Source organism: Condylura cristata, unplaced genomic scaffold (assembly GCF_000260355.1).
Source record: "Condylura cristata isolate star-nosed mole 26May11 unplaced genomic scaffold, ConCri1.0 scaffold00002, whole genome shotgun sequence".
NCBI classification, from domain to species: domain Eukaryota; kingdom Metazoa; phylum Chordata; class Mammalia; order Eulipotyphla; family Talpidae; genus Condylura; species Condylura cristata.
This window is the reverse complement of record NW_004567103.1, coordinates 31,303,400-31,325,328: the sequence shown is the minus strand read 5'-3', so window position 1 is coordinate 31,325,328 and position 21,929 is coordinate 31,303,400. Positions and strand designations below refer to the sequence as shown.

The 21,929-nt window shown below is 38.1% G+C and overlaps 1 protein-coding gene across 2 annotated transcripts in view; it reads right to left on the bottom strand.

The window, feature by feature from the left end:
- TMEFF2 (transmembrane protein with EGF-like and two follistatin-like domains 2) overlaps nucleotides 1-13,834 on the bottom strand; it is a 227,794-nt gene extending 213,960 nt beyond the window's left edge. Inside the window, exons 1-3 of one of the 2 annotated variants that reach the window (XM_004674427.2) lie at nucleotides 13,230-13,834; nucleotides 10,797-10,906; nucleotides 2,770-2,899 (exon numbers count right to left, since the gene is read on the bottom strand). In XM_004674427.2, the coding sequence (XP_004674484.1) occupies nucleotides 2,770-2,899; nucleotides 10,797-10,906; nucleotides 13,230-13,401 (412 nt within the window). In that variant the 5' untranslated portion in view covers nucleotides 13,402-13,834. The remainder of the gene's footprint in view (nucleotides 1-2,769; nucleotides 2,900-10,796; nucleotides 10,907-13,229) is intronic. The other variant, XM_004674426.2, reaches the window with a different exon arrangement.
- Nucleotides 13,835-21,929: the final 8,095 nt, after the last annotated feature.

Sequence of the window (21,929 nt, the reverse complement as noted above, 5' to 3'; positions counted from 1 at the left end):
ACTTCTTTAAATCAAGAACTATGTCTTATTTGTCTTTACTAATTTACTCTTAGAACAAAAGCATAATTACATGTGAGCATAACAAGATCCATACACAATGCATTGGATGACAAGTAAAGTGAGAGAGAAACACCTAAGGAAAGAACCACGTTATTGAGCTTGTATTTCACCTCCTATTCAACGCATCTTGTATAAGGCAGAAAAAATAACCAAAAAGTGAAACTGATAGAGGTACTATTTAACAGAAATCCCAACAGGAGAATATATTCTCAGCAAAAAAATTACTCCTAAGTTAGTGAAGTAAATACAGATAAAGTTCTATCTCCTACTGCTTTTTACTCTTAGAGATCACAACTTGCCACTTTGACTCAGTGTCAAAGAGCATTAAAAAAAAATAAATGGAAAATCTATGAAGAAAAGAATGAGAATTTCTGTTAGATCAAAAGTCAGAACTCCAATTTATTTACAGTCAGACCTGGTTAATCAAAATTACTTTGCTCTCTCCATCGCTATTCAGATCAAAAACCTTTTTAGATTTATAAGTCTATAGAAGATGCATTCAACAAGACTGACTTACTAATTAAATCCTGTAGAAATCTAAGTATGTGAATGAACCAGGGTTGGATTACTCAATTGTGATTAAATTTTCTACTTCACTAAGTATTTATTTTCATAGTATAACACATTAGGAACTAGGAGGAGGAGGATGTGGTTGCATGTACTGACAATAACTTGGAGATTGACAATACAAGATGCTTTGTCACTAAATAGTGTTAGCTATAACCATAACTTCATGATAAATTTATTATGACTACTGCCCATTCATTTGGCTATTGTTAGAGACAGATATCTCAGGTGACCTTGAAAAGCAATTCCTTTCATCAGTAATGGTGGGTATTTGCCTTATGTTTTCTAAAGATTTATTTATTCATTTATGCATACAGTACTGGGGTGCAGGGCTAGTGAAAGGATTCACCAGAAACAGACTGGGGAGCAGAACAGGCAAACTGACAGAAGTACACTACTGAGGGGAGCAGCGGGTGAGACAGGAGAGATCTGTGTCATGTAGGTCAGCTCCTGGGCTAGGGAACGAACTCACACTTAAGTGTCTGTGACTAGCTTGCAGTGCTCTGTCCTAACCAGCTGCACCATGAGGGAGGGCCTATTATTCCTTTTTTTTTTTAATGGGAATTAGAGTTTCCATTTTATTTTATAACATTTTCCTAAAGTACCATTTTAAATTTTTTGTCCTTCAAATATAACAGATCGGTTTTTCACAATTTGTTTGTTCTTTGTCTTTCTCTTTCTCCAATCTTTACTATAAGAACAATAGCTGGGGGTCCTTCTTCCCTACTGGGGAAGATGGTCCAATGCCTCTCCCATGCTGTCACTTTTATTCACAAATTCTCAGAGATCCAGCATCAATGACCCGTTGGATCTGACAAATAAGAAGTAATTGGTACACCAGTCCAGTTTTCCTCCCAATTACCCTTAAGTAAAGACTTTGATACTGGTTGACAAAAATCAAGCAGGAAAAAGGCTACTCAAAAACCAAACCAAAATTAAAAAAAAAAACAAAAAACAAAAAAACTACATCATTGTCCATATGAAATGATACCATTCTCTTCTACTAATTCTTAGATATATTGCTATCCACAAAATAACTTAGAACATTACCAATTACCAACAATTAAGTCTTAAAATAATCTTAAAGAATGAGACTTTCTCTTGTCCATTTACCATCCAACCTCAACCATCAAACATGTAACTATTAAACATTTTTATTTCCTACAGTAGAAATAACTGTTATCTAATAATGACTTTTCAGTGAAATAGGCATTTTTTTGTATTTCCATTTTTGAAGGATGTTCATATTTTATATCATGATTTTTTTCTGACTATGCTTACATAACTGAACTCCTAAAAAAGTATGGCTTTCCAGAAAGTGGTTTATTTTCCAATAAGGACAACTTTCATGGGACACCAAAGACTCTTTATATGTGGTTTTCAATGTCTCAAGCTGAACTGGAAAGCAGCTTTGTTTAAAGCATTCCTCTATCAAACAGAGCTTTATTCCTCCTATGTTTTCTTCTGCTTGTAATGTTGTTAACATTAACAACCACTGCACATGAAAGGAAAACCTGAAGTCTCTTCCTCATCTCTCACTTTCTTCATAGTATACTTAGTAAAATAAAACCAAAATACTTTGCAGAATGCCAGGCTGACTGTGTCAAAAAAAAGACAGATGTTATTAAAAGCAATGGTCATTGGCATATTCTTCATTATAATCTGCTTAAAGGAAAGAAGAGCATTTCATAGAGCCGGTAAGGTCAGTCACATCTTAGCTTCTTAACCCAAATTTTCAAAGCTACTCTCCAAAAGACAATGTTAGTATTCAAAGCTAGAAAGCAAACAAACTTTACAGATACATAGATAGGTTTCTGTATATGGTTTCTACATCTTTGGCACCTGTTCTAGATTTCAAACTACAAGGTTCAACTTCATTAAACAACATATGCATTATATTCTACCAATATTTTTATGTTGAGTTTCTTTTTATTGCAGAAGTGAGAAGTGATCTGAGATGCAAAAAAAAGACAAAGAATAGGAATAATGCATGTTTTGTACAGAAGAGTAAGAGGCTTCTCTAATCAATAAACATTTTGAATTATTTATCTGGCCATAACATAATTGGAAAAAGCAAGACCTGGTTTTGGGACTCAGAATTCATTAAGAGGTTTCAGGAAGTCTTTAGGGTCATATACATACCTGTGGCACATGATCCTTCAGACACCACAAGTATCTCACTCTGCTGTTTGCATGCTGCCTGTCGCAGGTAACACTCATTCTGGTAGCTTTCCCCATTGGAACCACAGACAGGCACGTAGTCATTGTTGCACTAGAGAATACAGGGATTTTAGTCTCTGGTCAGTACTGAAATCCACTTGCCTCTTGAACCCACAGAATCATTTAGAGAGGAATGTACTTGTCTTCATTCCCTGTTATTCCTATTGTAACCCTTAAGTCTTTGACCTTGTAAGGGCATTGCTCAAAGGCCCACAAAAGCCATCTCAAGTCAGCAACCAGTTATTTGATTCAGATGGGGGAATAAAGCTTCTAAATTGATCAGGCAATTCCAACTAAGTAATTAGAAAATAATATTAAAAAGACATAGTAACACATATATCAATATTAAATAATACTGGGTTTTTGTTTTGTTTTGCTTTGTTTTTGCTATAACACATATCTGACTTGGTTGGAAAAAATTCAAGACGTTAACATATTCAAACTATTCAAAAATAGGTAATGTGTTTGGCCAAGTACATAGCTAAAATGCTTAAGAATTCAATTACCTGTTAGTGTAATTTTTTTTCTCTGCTGAATTTTAATCTTTACAAAATTCCACATGTTTGGCTAAGGCATTTAGATAGCTAATTAATTTTTCATTATGTCTTAAGAAGATGGATACTGATGTAGATACAGTAGAAACAGAAAACAACAGATTATGAAACACTGGAAAATATTCAACAACTACTAAATAATAAACCTTACTTACTATTCAAATGTATGATTACTGATATAATTCATAAAGAGGGATGTTCATTTTAAAGACAGCTTCTTAACAAAAATGTACACATTTCACAAAAGAAATTGGGCAATCTATAGGGTATAGTCATCATAATATAATCACACTCTAAGGCATTCGAAATATTTGGCTATGCCCTACACCTGCTAATTACGCCAGAGATGTGATTATCTCATGATTACTACCACTGATGTGCTTCATTGTTTAATTATAACAAATGTAATGATCAAGATGATTACTTATACTCACCTATGCCAGAAACAAAGCATACATATATGTGAAAACACTTTTGTGTTTTCTACCCCATTAAAATATTTGACCTTGGGGCCCTCCCTGGTGGTGCATCAGGTTAAAGCACAGCATAAAGAAGCTTAAGCCACTTCCGCATGAGCTCGATTCCTGCCTGCACTGGAGGAGATCCACATGGCGAGGCAGACCTCTCCTGACCCACTTGCTGCTCCCCTCAGCAGTGTACTTTGTCGATCTGCCTGTTCTGCTCCCCACTCTGTCTCTGATGAATCCTCTCACCCTCCGTATCTCTGGCCTGTACCCCAGTTCTGTACAAATAAATAAATAAATCTTTAAATAGATATATATATATATATACATATATTTGACCTTTTGATGTGCTGTAAATTCATAATACACAAAATAAGCTAATGATCTAAGATATCTAGGAAAGTTTTAACATATATAATAATAAAAAAACCTAAAACTATCATAATTCAAGAGTTGATGCAAAAAAGTGAGCACATTCTTAATAAGTTTAGAATATTGATAAAAACCTAGATTTATTTTTTAAATGATATTTCATTATGATATCTGTACTTTTGTCTACCCAACCAACCATTTAACTCTTTCTTTATATTTATTTTTACTTATTTATGCACATAAGAAGAGGGGTACAGGCCAGAAGTGTAGACCAGGGGGATGAGAGGATACGCTAGAGACAGAGTGGGAAGCAGAACAGATGGATCTACTGAAATACACTACTGAGGGGAGCAGCAGGAGAGACAGGAGAGGTCTGTTGCAGCATGTGGGTCAGCTCCCTGGCCAGGGATCAAATTCAGACTGAAGCGGCTGGTGATAGGTTGATGGCACTGAGAATTTAACTCCCTTCATCACCAGGGAGGCCCCTCAAACATTTAACTCTTACTCTTTGACTTTGTGTAATTATAATTTAATCATCCCAGTGGTTTATAAATGGTACAAGCCAATGTTATTTGGCTTATTATAGCTCTTATTTCTCTTATTGAAAAAATTAAATGTAATTTTTACTAATAGTGATATAATTTTCTTCCAATTGTAAATCCAAATTGTAGAACACTTATATTATAATTACCATCATTGTTAGCATGGTAATTTAGACAGTAAATCAATTCTACATAGAAACAATTTAAATATGATTAAAATGATTTCAATATTTTCTTTAAAAAAAAAAGATTTGTTTAATTGCATACAGAGCTGGGGTACAGGCCAGAGGTGCAGGGGCAGTGAAAGGACCCACCAGAGACAGAGTGGGGAACAGAACAGGCAGATCGATCAAGTACACTGCTGAGGGGAGCAGCGGGCAGGTCAAGTGAGGTCTGCCGCCCATGTGGTCACTTCCCGGGCAGGTGGGGATCGAACTCACGCTAAAGTGGCTTTAGCCTCTCAGTGCTGTGCTTAAACCCACTGCACCACCAGGGAAGGCTGATTTCAGTATTTTCAATATAACATATCGTTATTTCTACAATTTCTAATGTAGACACTCCAGAGGTTCTGTATATAAGAACCACAGTTTCACTGTTAGCCCCCAGATTCAGTCTATGTGACTAGTTTGAAAACTGTTTAGATGAAATGATTTTGTCATTATAGTTTTAACTCAATAAGCAATTCACTTCAAATCAGGTGGTAGGTCTGTGTAGCATGGCCTGCCTTCCATATACTTTAAGGCTGAAAACTGACCTACTAGACGACTATGTTCATCACTATGAAGGAAAAAAGAAATAGCAAAATGTCAACGACGGGTTGAATTTTCCAATGAGCAGTACTGATGAGAAAGCAAAAAAAAAAAAAAAAAAAAAAGGACACACATGATCATGGTAGAACCAAAGAGACAGATGGGTAGTGGGTAGATACGTGTTTGGTAGCTGTATTGTGTTCAGGACCAACGACAGGAACATGTAGGGTATAGATTTGTGAGAAACCACCATCCTACAATGATATCTGAGTGAAAGGAGGAGAGATGCTGGTGATACATTACAGTCAGTCCACACTGAGGCAGAAGAGTCACAATAATGTGGAAGGTGGGACTAGTTAGTGTCTCATGCTCCTCTCCCTGTTTACTTATTAATCACCAACTCTAACCTCTGTGTAGATTGTTTTGGCCATGTTTTCTCCTCTTCATCCTTAGCATTTCTATCGTTCCTTTTGCAGATTACTCATTTCCTTTTGCAGATTACTCAGATGTAGTCAGTGGATAGGGAGTGAGTGAGGGCTGGAAAGTATTTATTATCTCTGTCAAGTGCTAGTACACAATGCTGATATACATCCTAAAATATCGAGTCAACTGATAAAGTGTTCATATGCCACCTTGGAGGGATTTGGGAAGCCAAATGTGAACAGTGCTAAAAAGAGAGCTGCCAAGTACCATGCACAAGCCAAAAGGGAGATTTGTATGGAGCTGAAAGAGCTTAACTGTAGATTATCAGCACAATATTTTTGGCCATTAGTACCATGACCTGTGTTTACTAATATGAATATACCCCAAGGAGGAAGTATGCTCTCGATGATTTAAGTTCAGGAATGAAGTCATGTCCTAGGTTCTCCCACTTATTTCTCTGCCTTGGTGTAATTTCTAGTATAAATCGCACAAGAATTAAATATTTAGCACATATTTAAATGTTATTCATTTCAATGGTTAACATGAGGGGTACATGGAAGGATTAAATCCTGTTTTTAAAATACTTTGAAATATTCACTTATAAAAAGAAAAGTAAGTTATTTGTCTCTCACAATAAGTACTTTAACTAGCAATCATCATATAACAGACACTGAAAAATGCATTTCTAAAATAAAAAAAAATAAAGGAAAACAGAATAACTTGAAGCACAAAAATAGGTTAATTACCACATTAAAATACGCCAAATTAGTGGATATATATTTTTTAGTGGTAATGGTGACACTGTTCTGTTTCAGATGAAGGGACAGATTCAGATGTTAAGAGACTTGCTAAAGGCCACATAGTTGGCTGGTAGGAGAAAAACAAGACTCGGGCCCAGATGGCTAGACCCATAATGTATGTGTTGTACAGACTTCCTCTCAAAGGAAAAGTGATTCTATTTTTCTTAGGATGTTTAAAAATTTTAAGTTTATTTTCAAATATGTTTTTCAGTAGAATGATTTTGTTCCAACATGTTCACATTGCCTAAGAAAGCAGCTACATATTACTCAAGTGGATTCAATGACTTGACACACTAGAATATATGGAACTCATTTTGCTATAAATGAACAAAAACAATTTATGTGAAGTTTTCCACATAATTTATTGCTTGTTTGGTTAACAAAGATTTCTTTCGACTGAGATTTCAGCATCGAACACTACTTAAGACTTATATATTGTCAGCATCTTCCCCAGAGTCTGACATGTAGAAGGTGCTCCACAGATGCTAATTCTGTTATATTCCCAGTTCTCAAGACTTAGGAATAATGGCTTAGGATATAGTGCATTTTTCCTCCAAAAAAGAAAAAGATTTTAAAATGCTGCATATGTCCCAATCCTTCAATTGTTCCCTAAGTAGTTTTTACTTCTCTGAGATGACATCTCTTTAATATAATAATTTTATGATTTTAAGAGGAGGCTGGCCAGTGACTGTGGTCACAGTGATTTTCTGTGATTTTCAAGGCCAGGTCATTAAAGGATATAGTTTCTACCTGACTTTTTCTTCCTCTCTGGCTGCTTACCCTTGAAATGCAGTTACTGTGCTATAAGAAAGCACAAACTACCCCATACAGAAGGAGACACGTGGAAAAGGAAACAGGTCCCTTGATTAAGAGCCCTGAGAAGAGCACAACACCAAGACCTGGAGTTCCCTCCTCCACTAAGCTAATGTCAATTGCAGTTTTATGAGCAAAAATAAATGTTCATTGTTTTGCGTCACTACATTCTGGGCAAATTATTCTGCAGTCTCAGAAACTAGAATGATTGTAGCTGAAATATAACTTATTAAAGAATGAAAACATTTAATATTTAAATACTACATGAAAAACATAAGACTCCATCATATTGTAATCATGAGTTGATAATTGTTTGTTGCATGTCTAATACTATCTATGAATAACTACATATATATCTTCTTCCATCCCTCCCTCCCTTCTTTTATGCATACATCTATTGAACCACCCATCTCTCATTCATTTGTTGCTTCCAAGTTTTCACTCCCAAAACATATTCACCAGATTGATCAACGCACCATTGGGTATAACGAGAGGAAGGAAGACTGAACGAGGTTGAGGCCATTTCTGGAATTCGTATCACCTAAGGGATTACTTGTATTATTCTGGATGTTAAAGGTTGTCTACAATAAAGTAATAGTTTTGTTGTGCTTGTGTTTTGCAAGCATGTCCTGGAAAAAAATTTTATGCCGAAGGACTATGATCTCCACTTTGGAATCACCACTTAATGGCAAGATATTTATACTATGGGCCTTCATTTTCTCATCTTTAAAAGGAGAAGAAAATAATGATCTTGATCAGTTGTGACAAATAAATAAGATTATATACTTGGAAGGTAGATCCATTTAGTTTAAATCATTTAAGAGAGGTAACGATAAGTACAGTAAGGTAACGATATTTATCTTGGTCCTACAATGATAATGCAAATTAGAAAGCATTATAGATTATACGCACAAACACACATTTCTCTTTCAACTTTATCTCTTAACAAGTAAGGCTATAGTTTGCCTCCTGTTTTGAATGGGAAAATCTGTTGTTATATTTAAAAATACGGGGAAAACAGAGAGTAAATGACCTCACCAATTTTAGAATAGTATGTAGAGATATAATATTAAGGACATCTTCCTTCTCTTCAGACACTGGTGCATAAATCAAATAAATAAAACCAAAAATATTCAACTTTATTGGAAAGCATTAAAAAGGAATGAATCCAGTTATTTATTTTAACCCAAAATATACAAGAATTATTTGCAAAACTTGGATATTTTCTTTGATCTTCAACTTATTTCAGCCACTCTTTATTTTTTATATATGTAGAGTTCAGATTTTCCCCTAGGGTAATATTTATTTTCTGCTGTGAGATTGACAACTCTTGCAAAAACACAAACATAAACAGTAATTTAGTAGTAAATACAAAATTCTATGGGCATTGTGAAAATAAAATTTATTTTCAGTTTTATTCAAACTTTCATTTATCCCAATATTTTCCACTCAATTTTTTTTAATTAATGATAAATACAACTGGTTGAGCAACGCATGATATAACATAAATATATTTGTTGATGTGTTTTTCTAAAAACAACGAAACATATTTTCTTTAATAAAATAAACATACATTTCTTTTAGGAGCTTGTTTCCACAGATATATTCCCTCTTGGTGTTAGAATTCTGGCTTTCCATTTGAGAACTTTGATCTTTGTTCCTTTTATACTGTTTACACTGTTTCCTTCTTACATAAACTCTTGGTTATGCAAACAAGAAACTACACGAAAATCACAAACTGAACAGGGAAAAAAATCCAAAAATTCTTACGGGCCTTTGATTAATGATTTATCCAACTGTTACTTGCCCTTTTGTTAACATTTGGGAAAAGTACCAGTTGGGGGATTTCTCATGCTCCATCTCTCTCATGCAGTTCATGAAGAGAAAATAATTGCATTGTTCAGTTGCTACAGACCTTAGAAAGCTGATGTCACAAGCATATCAAATAAGATACATATGTTTCTAATACCATATAGTATAGTTTCAAAACCTGCAGTAAGGTCATAGAAATACTTACCCACCAGGAGGTGGTGCACTTTACAAATATCAGTTGTTTTATTATATTTTCTTAGAAAGAAGAAAATAATATCCAAGAACATTTTAGCTTATGTATAAGCTACTCAAAATATATTTAAATGGGAACACCCTTATCTCACTCACTGGGATGTTGAACTCAATCTAAAATATTTATTCAATGTCATTAACAATTCTAAATATTATGTTATAAGACATTTAGTCTTGAAATTGAGTTCAATGCTTTTATTCATTCTACATTCCATTATATATATAATTAGTTCTCTTTACAATCTTAGAAGTTTTCACTGATCCCATGTATAGAGTTTTGTTTATGCAGCTTAAATCTTGCTAGTTTTTAAGTGTACTTAAAAAGTAATTCGGTAACAGTTAAAGGTAAATATGACACTACCACAGCATCTGTGATGTATGAAGTTATGCATGATTAGTTAAACACATTTTGAGAGAATATGTTTAAATTTACATAGTAGAAAGCTTTTATTATATAACTGTCAAGACATTTCTATCTTTAACAGATGTCAATAACCTAGTTTTAATGATACCAGTGCTATAATCTCTCTTTTTATCTTCATTTTTCTTAATGTAAAGCATAAATATTTCTCATATTTATGAAGTGATTGTGGCTATTTGTGCCATTTGAAATCCCTGGGGTATTCAGTTATATAACTGAATGTAGAACCTATGGAAAGTTGGTAAATATTAATAAGTTCCACAATTTCAAAAGTAGCATAGCAGTTCTAAAGACACATTAATAAGGTGTTCACTTAAGGATTTAACCAAATATCCAGAACAACAACAACAACAACAAAAAGATAGCAATATGATCAAAAAGTAGCCCTAATTGAAAAGCATAAAAGTACAAATCCACATTTCTTATCAACTGACTAATCTGTTATTTCCAGTTATTGAATAAATGCATGTGAGAAGGGGAACATAAACATTATTTTTCTTGGCCATATCAGAGTTTAACCTAAATCCTTCTACCTCCAGTGGCCTTTACAGCTGTGGCATAAATATTTCTTCCAGAAGCTATGTCTTCTTGACATCAGTTGGCTCTCTCACCAGTACTTTTGCTTGGTGCCAGCTTTCCTCTTAGCTTGCATAGATATAAATTGCCAAGTGATGAGTTGTAAAGGAAGCCATCCCTGCTTTATAGTCTCGTTAATAAATGAAAAGATTCAAATATCAGACTTCTTACCTTGAACTGACAGACGCAAGTCACAGTGTCTCCAATTCTTAAACATTCTCCATCAAATTTACAGGTGTTGGTGTCACAGAGGAAGAGATCATTTTCTCTATCATCATAACCTCAAATTTAAAGAGAACAGTCTAGTCATTAAAAATTCTATAGACTAACAAAATACACCATTTTCAAACTTTAAAATATTGCCCTAAATTTTAATGCCAACAACCACAGTTGTACTGCAAGGTCAGTCCCTAAAAAATCTCAAAAATCTAGTTAAATAATCAATATTTGTTTCTTTTCAAAATTCATCTCTAGTCAATTCTCTTTTAATGTTTTTTTTGATAATATATTTTATTTTAGTTTGGGCTAATACTGGTGGTAGCAAATGAAGGTTTAACATTTGCTTCCTAGTTTATCATATTTCCCATTAAGTGTATTCTAGTTTGTGACCCCTAAACTCAGAATTTAGTAGAGAGCTGATGATAATCTTTGCATACCATTTTATCATTTATTCATCTTTAATAATTCCTTTACTTTAAGATCTGAAACAATCCTTTATTTGGAGTTTCTCCAGACAAAGAGGAAACAAAGCCCCAATAATAAAGATAAACAGGCACAGTGTTTTCTGTGATGGTCTGTCTGGCTCAAATGAAGATTGATCACCTCTAAGTTAAGGGGGGAGGAGAGCAGAAGAGGGAGAGGTGTGCCAGGTTCTTGACAATTTGCCTGGAAAACCAGTTCATTCTCCTTAGTTTTTGTATAGCCTTTTAGGACATCAGGCTAATAATGAATTTCTTGACTGCCAACCCCAACTTCACATTTAAGGTAGTTATTTTCTAAAATAATATACTAGTTAGTAATGAAGCAGAACAGTCATGTTGAGTTACAAAACTATCAACATTTTAAACAATTGATTTTGCAGGATATTTAATATGAAGAAACACCCAAAAAGTGATTAGACAACTGCAAAGTGCAATTTGTTCTTTTCAAAATAACATATGTGCACACCTGAGCTACGAAAATAAAACATGTTGAGTTCTATAAAAATGCCAAATTTATAAATTGTCAAAAACAGAACAAAGGCAATCTATTGACCCAAGTCTAATAGGGTTTCCAGCTTCAATGTATCTTTAAAAAGCATAAACTACAGTGAGACAAAATCATTTTCTTCATGGTATTTACATCAGCAATAACCTAGAGCTACATCTTCTTTCATCCTATAAGTTACAGTTGGCTATTGCCCTCTCTCTGAAGTTACATACACTTGAGTTCACATACATCCCTAAAAGGTGCTTTATTCAGAGTCAGATTTAACTACAGCAGAATCATATTTACAGCATATGAAAATTATATACACACTTGCTAAAACTAGAACAGACCAGACCTAAGGGACAATACCCAGGCATGTTAATGGACTTGAAATGCCAATGAAATTGCACCACAATCCCGCCTGGTATACTATGGGCTGTCACACTGAAATGTGAAGCCAGCTGAGGAGTGCAGCAACTCCCTTCCTCAGGCCCTATTTAATTAGGAGGCTTTAACAGAGCAAAGTCTGCCAAGCTTTCTCGTTCTGATTCTGAAGGGACCCTAGCGAGCAAAATAGTGTCTGATCCACTCCAAGGAAGCTTGCCCAGAAATGGAGGAGTCAAAGCCCACTGGGGTCGGTTCCACCCTTAGCCCCCCTCCTGGAGGGTGTCAGCCGGGCCTTGGTCTGGTCCACTGGGCCTGGGAAACCAGCCAATGAATGATTCTTTTCTCAACTTCCCTCTACCTTATAGGAGCTGGAGAGGTAAGAGAGAGGCACCCCAGGGCTGCAAAAAAAAAAAAAAAAAAAAAAAAAAAACAAGGTCCTTTTTAGGAGAAGAGAGAAAAGAGGGGGGAAGGAAAGAGGGAGAAAGAGAGACTTGAAACCCAAACTGATTGAGAATGTGTGACCGGTACTCGAATGCTAGACCAGTGCACGCTCATGGCACTTTTGCCAGGAATCAGTTTCCCCTGCAGCCACCATTTGATTTATTGCTTTCTCGTTTGTCCTATCTCATAAAGTTATTTCTCTCCATCCTGGCTAGACTTTTTATCTTTAATGACGGGAAAGAGTCTGTTTTAGTCTTTCCCCAAGGATTGGTGCTCTTTTCAGTGAATCCACAAAACCACCCCGTTTAATATGCCTCAGAATCTTCGCAGCTCCAATTTCAGTACAGGATGCCAAGGTTTCTACACCTGCACTTTCTGTCTAGCTCAGACCCTTCCCCCCACCTCCTGCCTCAGGGGCCTGGAACAGTTCTCTGCACTCCTCGGGGTGGAAGTCGGTGGTCCCAGGGGTTGGGTGCTGTGGTCAGCATGGGGTTCGGGAACCCACTAAGGTAGTCCGGTCTGGATTGGAAACGCGCGTTCCCTCTGCGGGGTGAGGGGATCCAAGGGACTACAGTGCTTTGGACTTACCAGAGCAGTTCCAGCCGGTGGGCGTTTGGCAGTCACTTAAGGAGGTAGGGAAAGCGGCAAGCTTCACCGGGCGGGCTACGATGAGTAGCATCACCGGCAGCAGCAGCAGCCAGCAAAAGCCCTCGCAAAGTGTCCAGCTGCTGCACTGCCGCGGGGACTCCCACAGCACCATGACTAGTTCGCGCAACTCTGCAGCAGCAAACGGCTTCCCAAGAACACAGGATCGCGGGGGCCGGCCAGCGGGCTACTGAGCATCCCGCGGACGGCGGCAGCAGAGGCGGCGACGGTGGCAGTGACACCCGACGGGAAAGCAGCAGCCAAACCCGCGCATGATCTCCTGAGTTTCAGCAACATCCAGTGACCCGGCTCAGCCCTAGGAGCGAGAGGGTCCTCCTCTGAGAAGCCGCGCCGGGGACGCGGGAAGCTGATGCCATAAGGAGGGGGCCTCTGAGAAGCCCCGGGAGCAGGAGGAAACCGGAGTCCTGGGGAGCAGAGAGGAGCCCAAAGAGGCAGGGTGGAGAGAGAGTCAAAGCGCCCTGCAGCCTAGCAGCCGCCTCTCGCGCTCTGCCGCCCGCATCCCTCTGGCGTTTGGGAAGCAGCAGGTCCTTAGCCCGCCCGGGATCACGTGGGAGGGAGCAACCCGGAGCTGATTGGCGGAGCGGGATGCAGGTCCCGGGAGGGAGGGGTTGGCGAGGAGGTGCTAGGAGGAGGCAGCGACGGATGCTACAGATGGACGGGCTCGCCAGGAGATGGCCGAAGTGGGGCTAGCGGAGATGACTCAAGTGAGACTCGCGGGGTTCAGGGCGGATGACCCCCACACCTTTGCATCCACCTGCTCTTTCACTTCCCTGTCCAAGACGCCCTCTGCCGAGCGCTGGGTCAGATGTAGCGCCCCTCTTCAGTGCGTGACCCCAAGCTGCGAGCGCCTGCCGCGGCCGGGTGGCGTCTCTCCGAGATGGAAGTGGAGAGGGCGGAGGTGGCGGAGGAGCGGTAGCAGCAGGGCATAGAGGGGAGGACAGGCACCGAGAAGAAAGCGTCCTGCGCTCCAGCGTGCGGGAGCGCGCCGCCTGGCTGTAACAGGATCCAGATCCAGAATTTAGCCACAGAAAGCGCAGGGTCGTTTCTCCAGGGACTAGCTGGGAGCGGGCGAGGGTGAGAATCTGAGGTGTGCGAACAGCGCTGGCTGGCCTGGAAGTAGCAGGCGTTCCCTTAGTTGCCAGCAACCCCGAGGCTCTCGCCTTGCGGACTCCGCCAATCAGCCAGGTTCTCGGCTTCCTTCTCCCCCACCTCTCCTCCCAGGTTTCCTGCAGCCCCGACCCAGCCCGAGAAGCGGAAGGTGGAAAGCCTTCCAGCCGTCGCGCACACCTCCAGCCCGGCACCTATTTGTTTGGCCGCCGGGGAGGTTGCGGGCATGTATGTTACAAAGGTCAGCTTTGGTTGGGGCAAGTGGCCGGAGAGAGGAAGGAGAGGCTCCTCGGCGTCGGCAGCGGGTGGGTAGCCGGGCGCCTGCGCCGGGAAGCGGCTTCCCAAAAGAATGCCTCACTCCCGCGCCGCGGGGTTGGGGCTCCGACCCTTCGCGCCAGTCCCCACCAGATCGCCAGTGACCCGGGCAGACCGGGGAGGTCTAGTTCTGCAGGACTCTCCCGCTCTTCACCTTTCTGTTTTGCGCTTCAGCGGGCACCGTGCAAAAAGCATAGTGGGAACGCCTTCTGCCTGCTGCATTCTTCACGCAGTTAGACACACTCTTTAGCCTAATGGTATTTTAGTCGCTAGTAACGGGACTGAGGGTTTTCCGGGAGGTGGACGGAGGGAAGCATCTTTCTCTCGTGACTCGGGTCATTACTGCAGTCACTGTGTTTTAGATGCCCACAAGGCAGAGTTTTCTGGTGATTGTTCAGTGATTCAGGATTTTTTTTTTCTTTCTTTCTCCTTCTCTCTCTCCTTCCCTCCCCCTTCTTCCATCTCTCTCTATCCCCGCCCCTATTTTTTTCCTCTTTTTAAATATCCCCTACACCCCTCTTCTGTATGTGACCCCTGAAATTAAGAGTGTTGTTTGACGCATCTCAAAGGCAATTCGCGTCCAACGCAAATCGCTTTTAAAAGGCACCAATACACTTTAAAAACAAGGGCGATTTATCCTTTGCAGTTACCACCAGAAAAACAAATTGTGCCAAGCTATCTATTTCAGTACTTTAACCTCCAACCTCCTCCCACTTCTATGCTTTTTAACTTCTCTTTTCAGAGATGTGATCGTGCAGCACCTCAGTACCTCAAAGAAATCTTTTTTTCCTGTGTGAAACCCATCCTTTTATATTAGATCTCCGCCTCCACCCCGAGATTACCTTCCCCCCTCCAAAGATTTCTGCATCTCAGTGTCTCTCTCTCTCCTGGCAATTAAGCAGCAGATGCCAGCATTCTAATCGGTGGCATCTCGCTCCTCACCGACGAAGACTCCATTAAAACAGATCAATTTGACCAGACATTGGAGGCATCAGAAAATCGTCTTCTAGACAGCACAGCTAAATTCTTCAAGGAAACTGAATGCACATTAGATAGAGTTGCCAGCCCATATAGAAAAAACAAAGAATCAGAGATGTCTTTCACTGAACCTTTTCAACAGAGACAGCAATGTAAATATATGCTTAATGTAGTTCAAGATTCAACAACTCCCCAGTTCATACTGAGAACATGTCATCTTCCATTGCGGGCTGGGATGGTTACTAATCAGGCTTATGAAAAGTCATGCTTGAAACTAAAGGCAAAGTCCTTAAAAGTGTTTACACAGTAATTATGATAATGAAACAGGACCTACTAGGATTTCAGTGCTTGGCTATATAAGTGGAATTTTACAGAACCTCTTAGCAGAGTAAAACTGTTATTGAATTCTCTGCTAAGTAAATTTTTGGCATGCTTTCTAATAATATGTACTCTTCCGAAGACATTTTGCCCAAAGTAACTTAAAACTCCAAAGGAGTTAATTACTGGTTGTGACTGGTTAACAAATGTAGTTGCTTCCACAGAGGTTCTTTAAATTATTAAACAGTTTGAAGCAAAGCCTTTCCAGTGGGAATGCTGTGATTTTTGTTCAGTTTATTTTATACTTTGTGTTATAGTGCCACCAAGAAACAAATTCTGAAACTGGCAAGCACCACCAAGTGGCAGAAGAACATCATTCATTGAATAGAGCAGTATTATTGAGCACGTAAATAAAAACATATACATTATTTAACCTCATTATTAGTACCAAGGAAGTAGACAGACATTAAATTTTATGACAATGAAGATTGGATTAGTGCTTCAACTACCCCCCCACACACACACACACAGGGTCAAATCAATTTACTTATTAGAATTGAATTTAAAACTAGGTCTACAAATTATACTTTGCCATGTATATTATATGATTACTAGTAATACAATCTAGTCATAGGGTGCATTTGTAAAATTTTTGTTTTAAAATAGTATCCAATTTGCTTTCAATATTACTAAGTTAAAACAATGTACTTCTACCTTATTCTAGAATTGACTGAGAGGGGCAAAGTCAGGCTGTCATATTTTTACTTAGACATAGTACAGAAAATTTTTTTCTATAAAACTTAAAAAAAAACTTTTTTGTCTCTACTATAAAAGGACATTACAAAGAAGAGTGAGATTGTTCAGAAACTTAGTGGAATGGAAGTGAAAGGAGAGAAGTTGTTTTTAAAGAACTAATATTAATTTAAGTAAATGAACCTAGGGAAATAAGACACTCTGCCAATCAGAATTCAGTCTCCTCCCTGATTTCTGACACTTTGATAATAATATTAGTATATCGGCCCTCCCTGGTGGCACAGCAGGTTAAAGCATAGCACTGAGAAGCTAAAACCACTTCCTCAAGAGTTTGATCCCCGCCTGCCCAGGAGGTGACCCACCCGGCACAGCAGACCTCTCCTGACCCGCCTGCTGCTCCCCTCAGCAGTGTACTTCGTCAGTCAGCCTGTCCTGCTCCCCACTCTGTCTCTGGTGAATCCTCTCACTGCCCCTGCACCTCTGGCCTGTGCCCCAGTTCTGTATGCACAAATAAATAAATATTTTTTAAAAATTATTAGTATATCATGCTTCTTTGGTGTCTGACATTATGTCATGTAGGAAAGGCCTCATTATTTTTATTTAATTTGAACAACCACCCCCTAAGACAAGGAATGTTACTATTCCCATGTTATATTAAGTCATATGGCTTTTAAAGCATCAACCAACTTGCCCTGCTTCACAAACCTAGTGTTTGGTACAGATGCTCAGCACTACCATCTGATGTCTGAATGCAAGACCTAAATCCACCATTTTGTGCCATATGAGCCAATGAAAAGAAAAACTGTATCTGAGAACTTATGCATGTTCTGTCCTTAACGCCTCTTTGCACCTTTTATGGAACAAACATTTAATCTCAACCATAAGCTAAGCCATCCAGTGGTTTCCATACTTGGAAATTTTATGAAGTAATTCATATCAATTACTTAAGTTTTCCCTTTTTTAAGTGAGATAAATTCCAAGTCGTATTAGCAGAGATTCTAATTCAAAGAGTCTGGATTTGTGCTGTAGAGCTATATTTGAATATCCACCTTTGAGAAATTAAGGTGCTATGTATGCCCATGTAACTAGTGACAGTATGCCTGGTTTCTTACCCAACTTTTATCAGACTTTTGGCAGAGATATTTCTAAGAGAGGATAAAGATTTACACTCTATGCAGGTCAACTCTTGTATATACCTCTTTAACTACCAGTAAGTATTATTTTTACTTAAGCATACATTCATAAAATATATTTTAAACTTCTAGTGTGTACTTACTAAATCTATAATGGTAAAAACTTTGCTTTAGTTTGCACTTATAATTTACTAATATAAAATAATGGGTATAAATAATCACAAATGTATTGAAACTTTAAGTGTTCAGTCTGTAAATCAATCACTAAAATGTTTCAGTTAAGACAATCTTGGTTTCTGGTTGTTTTCTTTTTTAAAAATAATATAATAGTTTTTACATATAATGTTTTTACATCATAATGTTTTTACATAATGTTTTTACATCATAATGTTTTTACATAATGTTTTTACATCATAATGTTTTTACATATAATGTTTTTACATCATTTTGTGCCTTTTTCCACCTCAATTGTAATCCCTGTGGGTCTGGTTGATGTTTTTTTTTTGTTTTTTTTTTTTTTTTTTTAAGATTTATTTATTTATTCATACAGAACTGGGGTACAGGCCAGAGGCTCAGGGGCGGTGAGAGGCTTCACCAGAGACAGAGTGGGGAACAGAACAGGCAGATGGACGAAGTACACTGCTGAGGGGAGCAGCGGGCGGGCCAGGAGAGGTCTGGCTCGCCATGTGGTCTCCTCCGGGGCAGGCGGCAGGCGGGAATCGAACTCATGCGGAAGTGGCTTCAGATTCTCAGTGCTGCGCTTTAACCCGCTGCGCCACCAGGGAGGGCCATGGTTGATGTTTTTAACAGATAGTAATCAAATGTTTTATTTTCCATCCTCTGCTGCATATATAACTACCAGTGATTTAAATAAATAATTTCAAAATGTAAAACTTTCCTTATGCCGTGCTCTCCCCGGTGGCGCAACAGGTTAAAGCACTGCATTATGAAGCTCTCTGAAGACACTGCAGCATGAGTTCGCTCCCCTGCCAGGGAGCTGACCTACATGGTGTGGCAGACCTCTCCTGAACTGCCCGCTGCTCCCCTCAGCAGTGTATTTCAGTACATCTACCTGTTCTGCTCCCCACTCTGTCTCTGATGAATCCTCTCACCCACCACACCTCTAGCTTGTACCCCAGTTCTATAAGCATAAGTAAATAAATCTTTAACAACAAAACAATCCCCATGCCCTATTTATTCCTATGTCCTTAGTTATTTTTGACAGTTTATGTTTAGATTGGTTATTTCAGCCCTGGAAAATAGTTTATTTCTTCTTAGGTAGTTAGCCCTTCATAACCATCACTGATGAAGAGATCCTGTTCCAAGACTGCAATCTCTGGAAGGAAGATAGAGGCATTCGTGTATTTTTTAAAAGTTTTCCTGGTGCTTGTTATGCACAGCCTTGGTTGGCAGCCACTGTCATGGAAAAAGTAAATGAGTCAGTATTTCCGCATCATCCAGATATCCAAGTTTCAGCATTTAAGAGTAGATTTTTCACTTAGAACATTTCAACTAAATATCTCACAAAGCATGCTATCTGATTAAGATACTGAACCAGAGCAATATAAAAAAGTTTGCCACTAGCTTGAAGGAAATAAACACACTTATAAAGAGCTATATATAAAAAATAATAAATACCTGATATAATTTGGTGGCTTTTTATTTACAAATTCAAATATTTAATTTAACAATTGCCCTTAGACATTAAATATTCTCTTTCAAGTGATTACAAAATCTTTTCTTAAAACTTGAACTAAAAGCTTGAATCAATTTGAAATGAAACAGCTTTTTATGTTTCTCTTTGGTTTCTGGTGGCTTCTATTGAACTAAATTAGAAGTGACTACTCTCTGACTTTGTGAAAAGAATTAGTAACAGTAGTCCTTCCAATTTTTTTTTTTTTGTTATTAGCATTTGTAGTTTTAAGCATTTCATTTGCTTTTTTGTAATAAGTCTGAACTGATCCCCCTATTATCAATGATATTGAACTTCATTGCTTTTTGGTGTTTCCCTTTCCTAAAGATATTTGTCTGAGAGGCGGAGAAGGGCACTAAAATACTAGTATTTCAGCCCTTTTACTGTTCCTTCTCCATTCTACCCAACCCTATTATAAAAAGGAAAAAGAAAAACATGAAAGAGGCTTCCATCATAAAACAAATTTGGGAGATGCTTCATCTAAAATCTGCTTAGCTCACTTGTGATGCCACAGTGCATATTTGCATATTAAAGGCTCTGAGGAGCCCTGAGATAAATCAGCCAGTACACATGAAATGAATCTAAACACCCGTTTAACTTTGTTCAACTCAGATTGTGTAATATTATTTGATCATGGACTCTCTTGTCACATAAGACACTAAAATAAACCATAGCAATGGATGTCTACATGCTATACTATTAATAGCAATAACTTAAAGGAATAAGACTTTTAAAAAAATGTGTCAGCATATTGAATGAGGAAATTGTCTCCTTTTTCTCAGATACAGCACTAAAGCCAACTCACAATAGAATAAATATTCCACATTGGTGTCTTTTGATGTGACTTTCCCTTTCATTAACACTTTGCAATGATGATTAAAATACTAGCCTCCTCTTATAAATCTTTAAAATTTATTCTTTAGTTTTAGCTCATGTAAATTCTAAGATATTCTAATTTCCTTAGCAGTGATCATAACACAGGTTCATATACAGATTGTGTCTGATAACACTACTTTTTGAAAAGCTGTATCTTATATTGTTGAGCACATTAAAAAAGTTTAAATAGAAAATTTCACAAGCTTTTAAAGAGAATCTAATTGACTTCTTTACACCTCTATACTTATCTTTTTACATTGCAGTATAAATCTGGACATTTAGCCACTCACTGGCTATTGTTAGAGTGTCTGTTATGATGACAAGGCAGGACCATATGACAGGGGCCAGACATCTGTGCATACTTGACTTGAAATCTTTACTCTGACACTTCCAAGTTGGTATCCAGGGGCCAGTAACTTAGTTTCTCTGAGCGTCAGTTTTCTATCTTGGCCTGAGTTCTTTTTATTACTTCAATAACAAAGAGACTTAACCTGGTGTAAGAAGAGGGACAATATGTTGTGGAATTCTAGGGGAGGGAGGAGACAGGTTACAGGAAGGAGTGAAATCTATAAACAGAAAGTCATCTGTAGAATTAAAGTAGCGACTCTTCAGTTCATCTTTCTGGAATGGCATAACTTTTTTTTTTGCTTTACTTTAGCTATGAGCTTTCTATTGTTTATGTATTCTTGTGAAATTATATATTTCTGCTTTTTAGTAAGAAAATAGATAACTCCACGGGAAATTATTAAATAACTATAGGATTAGTTTATTTTTTAGTTTATGTATAGTCCTTATGTTACTTCTTATGAATTCTAACCTTTTTATATAAAAGATTTGCTTTCTAGGGATAAAAATCAGTCAAATAATAGTGAGTTTCAAAGACTGCATTTCAGCTCAGGGACAGTATTCTTTGTCTATGTATTCTTTAGCCATGTGATCCACATAGTTGATTTACAATAGATGATACTATGTTAAATTAAAATGCTAAAGCTAAGCATGTTAATAAATAAACCCACCAGAAAGGGTATACACTATTTAACACTTTCAGTAGAAAGGTAGTGAAATCATAGTGTTCTATGGAGACCTCCTACTAAACAAGACTTATTTTGGAGTAAAAGCCACCAGTGAGCAGATGGAAGTGTGAGCAGCTCAGCAGTGGCAGTGCTCTCAGGTCTCTTGCCTCACCACGGCGTTCCTAAGGCATGGGTGGTCAGCTCTGCCTAAGCAGGCAGTGTTGGATTCAGTCTATAACCTTTGTTTGTCTCTACTTATGTATTTCTCACTGCTTCAAGTCAGGAGATAAACCCAATTTAGCAGACCATAATATAAATGAAAGATGGCTTGTTGAGAAATCTGCAGCTTTCAAATGATATCAACAAAGAATGAGAAAGTTTGCTAAGCAGCTGATATTTGGAAACATCTTTCAGACACACACCCTATATATATATA